This window comes from Theropithecus gelada, chromosome 3, assembly GCF_003255815.1.
Source record: "Theropithecus gelada isolate Dixy chromosome 3, Tgel_1.0, whole genome shotgun sequence".
Classification (NCBI taxonomy): domain Eukaryota; kingdom Metazoa; phylum Chordata; class Mammalia; order Primates; family Cercopithecidae; genus Theropithecus; species Theropithecus gelada.
The window spans coordinates 12591411-12599850 of record NC_037670.1 but is presented as its reverse complement, the minus strand read 5'-3'; the positions used below and the strand labels follow the sequence as shown (position 1 = coordinate 12599850).

Sequence of the window (8440 nt, the reverse complement as noted above, 5' to 3'; positions counted from 1 at the left end):
ATGCTGAAGTTTGGGGTACAATTGATCCCATCACCCAGGGTACAGTACCCAATAGGTAGTTTTTCAACCCTTCCCGCCTCTAGTAATCCCCCGTGTCTACTGTTCCCATCTTTATGTTTGTGAGTACCCAATGCTTAGCTCCTATTTATAAGTGAGAACATGCAGTATTTGGTTTTCTGTTCCTGCATTAATCCACTTAGGATAAAAGCCTCTAGCTGCATCCATGTTGCTGCAAAGGACATGATTTCTTCTTTTTTTTCTTTTCTTTTGCCTCGCCTCCCCTCCTGTCCCCTCCCGTCCCCTCCCTCCCCCTCCCTTCCCTCCCTCCGCCCCTTTTCTTTCTTTACTTCTTTCTTCCTTCCTTCCCTTTCTTCCCTTCCCTCCCTCCCGTCTTGCTTCCTTCCTTCCCTTCCCTCTCGTCTTTTTCTTTCTCTCTTTCTTTTCTTTCTTTCTCTTCCTTCCTTCCTTTCTTTCCTTTCCCTCCCTCTCTCTCTTTCTTTCTTTCTTTTCTGCATCCATGTTGCTGCAAAGGACATGATTTCTTCTTTTTACTCTTTCTTTTCTTTTTTGCTTTCCTTCCCTTCCTTCCTTCCTTTTCTTTTCTTTCTTTTACTTTCTTTTCTCCTTTCATCTTTCTTTCTTCTTTTTTTTCTTGAGTCAAAGTCTTGCTCTGTTGCCCAGGCTGGAGTGCAGTGAGTGGTGTGATTTTGGCTCACTACAACCTCCGCCTCCCGTGTTCAAGCAATTCTCCTGCCTCAGCCTCCCCCAGTAGCTGAGATTACAGGCCCGTGCCACCACACCCGGCTAATGTTTGTATTTTTAGTAGAGACGGGGTTTCACCATATTGGCCAGGCTCGTCTCAAACTCCTGACCTCAAGTGATCTGCCCACCTTGGCCTCTCACAGTGTTAGGATTACAGGTGTGAGCCTCATCTCGTTCTTTCTTATGGCTGCGTGTTTTTATACTTTCAAATTACAAGGACTCAGTGAAGGCTATTCATTGCCTTGAACTTCCCAAAGCAGTTCCACAATCAATCGGGTTCTCAGTAAGAATCCGAGACTTGCAGGGAAAATGCTGTCAGTACCCCCATTTAACAGATGTGGAAACTGAGGCCTAGACCTACATTCTTGTCCCTTTACAGACAAAGTCCCTGGAGGAGGGGGTTCATCTAGAGGCTCGTACAGATATACTGGAATGTAAAGTTTTGGCTGCCTGGGTTCATACCTAAACTCTGCAGCCTCAGGTCTCTTTCCACTACTAGAAGATGGGGAGAAGGCTGGGTGCTGTAGCTCACGCTTGTAATCTCAGCATTTTGGGAGGCTGAGGCGGGCACATCACCTGAGGTCAGGAGTTTGAGAGCAGCCTGGCCGACATGGTGAAACCTCGTCTCTACTAAAAATACAAAAAAAAAAAAAAAAAATAGCCGGGCAGGGTGGCGGACACTGTAATCCCAGCTACTCCAGAGGCTGAGGCAAGAGAATTGCCTGAACCCAGGAGGCAGAGGTTGCAGTGAGCCTAGATCATGCCACTGCACTGCAGCCTGGGCGATAGAGTGAGACCCTGTCTCCAAAAAAAAAAAAAAAAAAAGAAGGCTGGGCGCAGTGACTCACGCCTGTAATCCCAGCACTTTGGGAAGCAGAGGCGGACGGATCACCTGAGGTCAGGAGTTCGAGATCAGCCTGGACAATACGGTGAAACCCCGTCTCTATTAAAAATACAAAATTAGCCAGGCGTGGTGGCACATGCCTGTAATCCCAGCTACTCGGGAGGCTGAGGCAGGAGAATCGCTTGAATCTGGGAGGCGGAGGATGCAGCGAGCCGAGATCGTGTCATTGCACTCCAGCCTGGGCAAAAAAAAAAAAACTCCGTCTCACCAAAAAAAAAAAAAAAAAAAAAAAAGAAAGAAAGAAAGAAAGAAAATGGAGAGAATGTTAGCACTTAATTTCCCAGCATTGTGAGACTTAACATATGTCAGCCTGGGCAGCATAGGGAGACCCCACCTCTACCAAAAATTTAAAAATTAGCCAGGCATGGTGGCTGGGGCATGCCTGTGGTCCCAGGTACTAGGGAAGCTGAGGCAGGAAGATCACTTGAGCCCAGGAGATGGAGGTGGCAGTGACCTACCATCACGTCACTGTACTCCAATTAAAAAATAAGTGTGGGGCCAGGCGCGGTGGCTCACGCCTGTAATCCCAGCACTTTGGGAGGCCGAGACAGACGGATCACGACGTCAGGAGATGGAGACCATCCTGGCTAACACGGTGAAACCCCGTCTCTACTAAAAATACAAAAAATTAGCCGGGTGTGGTGGCACACGCCTGTAGTCCCAGCTACTTGGGAGGCTGAGGCAGAAGAATCGCTTGAACCCGGAAGGCGGAGGTTGTAGTGAGTAGAGATAGCACTCCAGCCTGGGAGACAGACTCCTCCGTCTCAAAAAAAAAGTGTGGAACTCAATAAATATGAGTTGTTATTACAGTGGCAAGCCCTGAAAGGAGGTCTACAAAAGCCCAGTGGGCGAGGCTGAGGAAATGCCTGGGCACGACCCTTCTCATGGCATTCCCGGGGCGCCCGCATCAGCCCGTACCCACTCACGCTCGGGGACTTTCTCGGAATCGCGCTGCTTCTTCGAGCCGCCTGGAGGCGGGCCCCGTCCAGGTCTCTTTAGCCCCGCCCCCTGATGAGGGGGCGTGGCCTCCTCAGGGCCGGGGCGTGGCCCAACCGGGAAATGGGGCGTCGAACTCCCCTTCCCAGTCTGGAGCCACCCAATCAAGGCGGGGCGGGAGACCGATCACGTGACCCGCAAGCGGTCTCACCCTCCTCATGTGCCAGTACCACCTCCTCCAGTCCCAGAGGGGGGATGTCTTACTCCTTTCCGGGAAGCAAACCCTTTGAGTACGGTTTGCGTCCACATAGCGTGAGGGTGAGATCCTTGGAAGCCACTGGGAGCGTCTTTGCCCCCTCGGTGGGGTTTTGTCTCCTGGCTTCCCCCAAGTGCGAGGCGTTGGTCTCGCCCAGCCGGGTCTTGGGCGCGGCGGCGGCAGCCGCGTCACTGGCGGGCGGGATCCCTCCGCTCTGGGGAGGCAGCGCTGGCGGCGGGGTTGGGGCCACTGAGGAAATCCATCCGCGCCGCCGCCGCCGCCGCCTCCGCCGCGGAGGAAGACAGCGCCACCCGCGCGCCGCTAGCGACCCCGCCGCAGAGTCCCACCGCCACAGGTACCTCCGCTGGCAAAAGGAGTCCTCGCGCCCCCCAGCCCCAATTTCCCGCAGGGGAACCTCTCTTCCTTCGGTCTCCCCGGGCTGGCCTCCTGGGAGCGGACGTAACTCCCCAGACCTCCCCTCCCTTCCTATCTGGCCCCGTCGCTCCCAAACCCGGAAGGGGAACTGGGGGGGACCCTCGCCCCCCACGGTGCGTGCACTTCCCCGCACCATCAGCGAAGTTTTTGCCCGACCCCAGACCCCAGCCCAGCCCCGACTGCCTCTTGCTCCCTTGGAAGTTGGGGGGCTAAATTCGGGGCTTCCTCTAGGCCCCGCCCCGCCCCCTTTCCCCACCGCCACCCTCCCGCCTGCCCCTGGGGAGCACCCCTCGTGTCCTCCACTGTCGCACCCCTGCCGGCCCTCGCCTTGCACAACCCCAAAATCGGGGAGAAGCAGGCAAGGCCGCGCGCCACCCTTCCTTTAGTCTCCACCCTACCCCTGATTTGGGTTCTGCTCGTGGTTTCTGGCCCCACTCCCCAAAACCGGAGCCCTCGGCGCCCTATTCCCTTTACAGATCCCCACCCGAAGCCCAGCTCCCAGGCACCCGCCCCCCGCCCAGCTTTCTTTTGGGCAAAATGGAGGTCGTGGGGGCTGGAGGGCCAGGCCCACTGCGCTTCGCAGCGCAGCACCAGCCCGCGCCTTCCAGCTGCGAGATCCAGGGACCCTCCCGTCACCTCTCCTGGGCCCCGCCAGACCTGCGGAGGCGGTGGCACCCCCATTTCTCTATGGGACCCTGGCTGCTATATCCCTAGAATCTGGGGGCTGCTGAGGGCCCTGCGGGGTGATGGGGACCGAGGGCTGAGAGCGTCGCCCCCGCCCCCAGTTTCTTCCTCCAGCCCTGCTTCCTTCTGCCCTGGGCCTCCGGCGGTGCCGCCAGGCCTGGGCTGCTAGTAGCTGGAAGAGGCTTTGTGCGGGCCTGGGGGTTGGGTGGAGTAAGGAGTTCTGCCTGCGCCCCCCCACACCCCGATTTTGAGGGTCACCCCCTGGCACTGGCGTAGAAAGCTGAACTTACAAGGAGGGGAAATGTCAGTGGGGAATAGGAACGCCCTGTGCCTGGGGGAAGTGGGAGCTGGGTGGGGGACGCCTGGGTCGGCCGAGTGCAGTGTGTATGGCCGGATCGCACAGGTGTCCCGCGGGTGGGGAAGGACTCAGGCGCCCGGAGCGGAGCCAGCCAAGCCTCTGGGGCCCGGGCGCGAGCCCGCTGGCTGGGCCCCCCAGGTGTCCAGGGCGCCGGGGCCAGGCCGCCTGGGGCCTCCCGCCCGCGCCTGGGAGAGAGCAGCTCCGCGTCTCGGGGCCGGGGACCTCGTTGCGGAGCCGTAATTACTCGAGAGCGGCTCCCACGGGCTTTCTGCGGGCGCGGCGGGGCGGGCGGTCTCTGCGCTGGAGGGAGCAGCGGCTCGGGGCTGCCTTCCCCGCCGTTGTCACCCCCACCCGCGGCGGACGGCTAATGGGGCGCAGCCGGACCAGGGATTATCCGGGGTGAGCTGTCCAGAACCTATTAGCTCCCAATCGGCTTTTCCCAAATCCTGTAAACAGCCACCCGGGCCGGTTCTGGGGAGGGGCGGGAGCCTGGGTCGGGCGGGGGCGATGGGGCCGGGGGTGGGGTCACCCACCCTACAGGTCTCAGCCGTGGATGCGGTTGCCTTGGCAACGGGGCTAGGGTGGGGGCATTTCACCAATGAGGTGCTCTCGGTCCGGGTGACGGTTGCCTAGGCAACCCCACGAACAGCCTAGCTTCCCCCTCTGGTCGCTCCCCCCCACCCGCCACCGTCGAAGCTGGGGGTGTGTGTGGAGGGTGTGCGCCTTGTGGGGTGAATTTCAAGAGGCACCTCCCCTTTTAAAATTAGGTGCTTGGAGGGCGGTGCCGGTGCGGGCTGGGGCAGACGCCAGGTCTGTTTTCGAAGGGACACCCCCCCCCAGTTCCTGCCGCGGGTGTCCCGCCCGGGCTGTGTCCGAGGGAGGGGTTTCCCCTGCGCTTCCTCTTGCACTTCCCGCTCCGTTTCCGGGGGGCGGGAGGAAGATTGGGGAAGTCGGCTCTTACTCGGCGACGTCTCCGTTGCCGGAGACCCTGGTTGTGCCGCCGCCCCTCCCCCCTCCCCTTGCTTACCCCTTCCGGGCCGTGCTGCAACCCCGCCTTTCCCCCCACTTCCCCGGCGGCCTCGGGCCTGACGTCAGCCCTGCATCCCCCAGGCCTCGGGCCAGCGGCCAGGAGCTGCCTCCCCCAGCCCCCGTCCCGCGGCCCCCAGCCGCCCCCAACCCCGCCCCACGGGCCCGGCGCCATGAGTGAGCTGGAGCAACTGAGACAGGAGGCCGAGCAGCTCCGGAACCAGATCCGGGTGAGGGCCTGATGCGGTATGGGCCTGGTGCGGTATGGGCCGGGAGGTGTGTACACCTCCCGGTGCCCTGGACCGGGCTGGGTGAGGGTGTTGGTGGGGGAAGGGGGAGGGAGGGCTCCTTAGTGGCTCAGAATCTGATTTTGTCCACTCCTGTCTTCTCGCCCTCTCCTACCCATCCTACCGTCTCTTGCATCTCTTTGGCTCTGCCATTCCCTATAGGATGCCCGAAAAGCATGTGGGGACTCAACACTGACCCAGGTGAGGGCACTCGGTGGTCAGGAGGTGACTGGGGTTGGAGGGCAAGGATCGGAGGCCGCTGCTCACTGCAGTCCTGCTACCTGGGCCTCCCTGAGCCCATTCTGTCTCTACCTCCAGATCACAGCTGGGCTGGACCCAGTGGGGAGAATCCAGATGAGGACCCGGAGGACCCTCCGTGGGCACCTGGCAAAGATCTATGCCATGCACTGGGGAACCGACTCAAGGTGTGTGTGTGTGTGGGCTGGCGCTGTGGGCCGACTTTCTAGCAGGCTGTGGGAGCAGCCTCCGATCTGGTGGGGTGAGTAGGCCACCAGAATACCCAGAGTATGTCTGGAAATAAGGTGACTCCCAGACATGCCCGCCAGACCTGGACAGGCAGGACCATGCTGGTGAGAACTTGTGGGCTGCAGCTGGAGACTGTCTCTCAGGTGGCTCATACCTGTAATCCCAGCATGTGGGGAGGCCAGGGCAGGATCACCTGAGCTCAGGAGTTTTGAGACCAGCCTGGGCAACATAGTGAGACCCTGTCTCTAGTAAAAATTGAAAAATGAGCCGGGTGTGGTGGTGCTCGCCTTGTAGTCCCAGCTATGTGGGGGAGGCTGAGATGGGAGGATCACTTGAGCCTAGGAATTCCAGGCTGCAGTGATCTGTGATGGTGCCACTGCACTCCAGCCTGGACAACAGAGACCCTACCTTCTCCTATGCAATGGGAAGGGGGTGTGTCTTGCTTTCATGGCATCCTTCTGCTCTCCCTGCACCATTTCCCACCAGGCTGCTGGTCAGCGCCTCCCAGGATGGGAAGCTCATCATCTGGGACAGCTACACCACCAACAAGGTAGGGTGGTGTGGGCTGGGGGGTGGGGCAGGGTCACAGGGCCCTGACTGGCTCTGACCCTGGCGCTGCCTCTGCTCCACAGGTTCACGCCATCCCGCTGCGCTCCTCCTGGGTCATGACCTGTGCCTATGCGCCCTCAGGGAACTTTGTGGCCTGTGGGGGGCTGGACAACATCTGCTCCATCTACAGCCTCAAGACCCGTGAGGGCAACGTCAGGGTCAGCCGGGAACTGCCTGGCCACACTGGTGAGGGGCCTGGCCCGGCTAGCACCCTTTTTGGGGTCGGGAGGTGCACTGCCCTCCGTGTGGAGACCTGGCTGACCAGCTCCTTCCCCAGGGTACCTGTCGTGCTGCCGCTTCCTGGATGACAACCAAATCATCACCAGCTCTGGGGATACCACCTGGTGAGGCTCTGCCAGGGCTGAACAGTCTGGGTGAACTCACACTTCCTGCCTCAGGGGCCACTGTCCCAGTGCTCAGCAGGCAGCGTGCACTGTAGTCTCTCTCTCCTGGTGGGCACTAAGGGGGTCAGGGAGGGATGCATCCCCTCCCCACCTAAGGCTCTGACAAGAACCTCCCTGAACCCTTTCACAGGGTTGGGCTCACATGGTGGGGCGGGGAGGGCAGGGACTCTGTTCTTTGCCCTGTCTCTTATCTTTTCCTTCTTCCTGTCACCTCTCCAGTGCCCTGTGGGACATTGAGACAGGCCAGCAGACAGTGGGTTTTGCTGGACACAGTGGGGATGTGATGTCCCTGTCCCTGGCTCCCGATGGCCGCACGTTTGTGTCAGGTGCCTGTGATGCCTCTATCAAGCTGTGGGACGTACGGGATTCCATGTGCCGACAGACCTTCATCGGCCACGAATCCGACATCAACGCGGTGGCTGTGAGTTCTGGGGCGAGTTGGGCCAGGCCCTCTCCACCAGGCTCCTGGCCCTGCCCCTCGCCCTCACCCCATCCCGGTCCCGTGTCCTGCAGTTCTTCCCCAATGGCTATGCCTTCACCACCGGCTCTGATGACGCCACGTGCCGCCTCTTCGACCTGCGGGCCGATCAGGAGCTCCTCATGTACTCCCATGACAACATCATCTGTGGCATCACCTCTGTTGCCTTCTCGCGCAGCGGCCGGCTGCTGCTCGCTGGCTACGACGACTTCAACTGCAACATCTGGGATGCCATGAAGGGCGACCGTGCAGGTGAGAGCTGGGGGCCCAGGCTGGGCGGGTGGGGACCTGGAGCCTAGGCCAAATGGGTTCTGACTTCTCCCTTCCTCACAGGGGTCCTCGCTGGCCACGACAACCGTGTGAGCTGCCTTGGGGTCACCGACGATGGCATGGCTGTGGCCACTGGCTCCTGGGACTCCTTCCTCAAGATCTGGAACTAACGGCCCCACCCCTGCTGGGCCCAGGCCGGGAGGGGCCCTGCCCACGCCCACACTACAGGCCAGGGCTGAGGGGCTGGGCGCACTCCCAGCCCCCTTCCCTGGGCCACGGGGCCTTGGGTCCCTGCCCTCCCACCCAGGTTTGGTTCCTCCCGGGGCCCCCACTGTGGAGATAAAAAGGGGATGGAATGGGGGAAAAGGAGGGGCAGGAGGCCCTCATCCTTCTGCTGCCCTGGGGTTGGGGCCTCACCCCTCTGGAGGGCCAGAGGCAGGAGGTGGAAACCCCAGGGGCTGGCTTTTTTAAAACTGGTTTTATTTTAATTTTTATTATATTTTCAGTTTTTCCATAAAGGAGCCAATTCCAACTCTGTACCTGGT

The 8440-nt window shown here is 60.0% G+C and overlaps 1 protein-coding gene across 1 annotated transcript; it reads left to right on the top strand.

Annotated features, from left to right (window-relative positions):
* The first annotated feature begins 3054 nt into the window (after window positions 1-3054).
* GNB2 (G protein subunit beta 2) lies at window positions 3055-8434 on the top strand. Its single transcript, XM_025379365.1, has 10 exons — window positions 3055-3213; window positions 5446-5591; window positions 5811-5849; window positions 5967-6073; window positions 6621-6684; window positions 6767-6929; window positions 7021-7087; window positions 7367-7568; window positions 7661-7877; window positions 7959-8434. The coding sequence occupies exons 2-10, from the start codon at window positions 5535-5537 to the stop codon at window positions 8063-8065; spliced, it is 1023 nt and encodes a 340-aa protein (XP_025235150.1). The 5' UTR covers window positions 3055-3213; window positions 5446-5534; the 3' UTR covers window positions 8066-8434.
* Window positions 8435-8440: the final 6 nt, after the last annotated feature.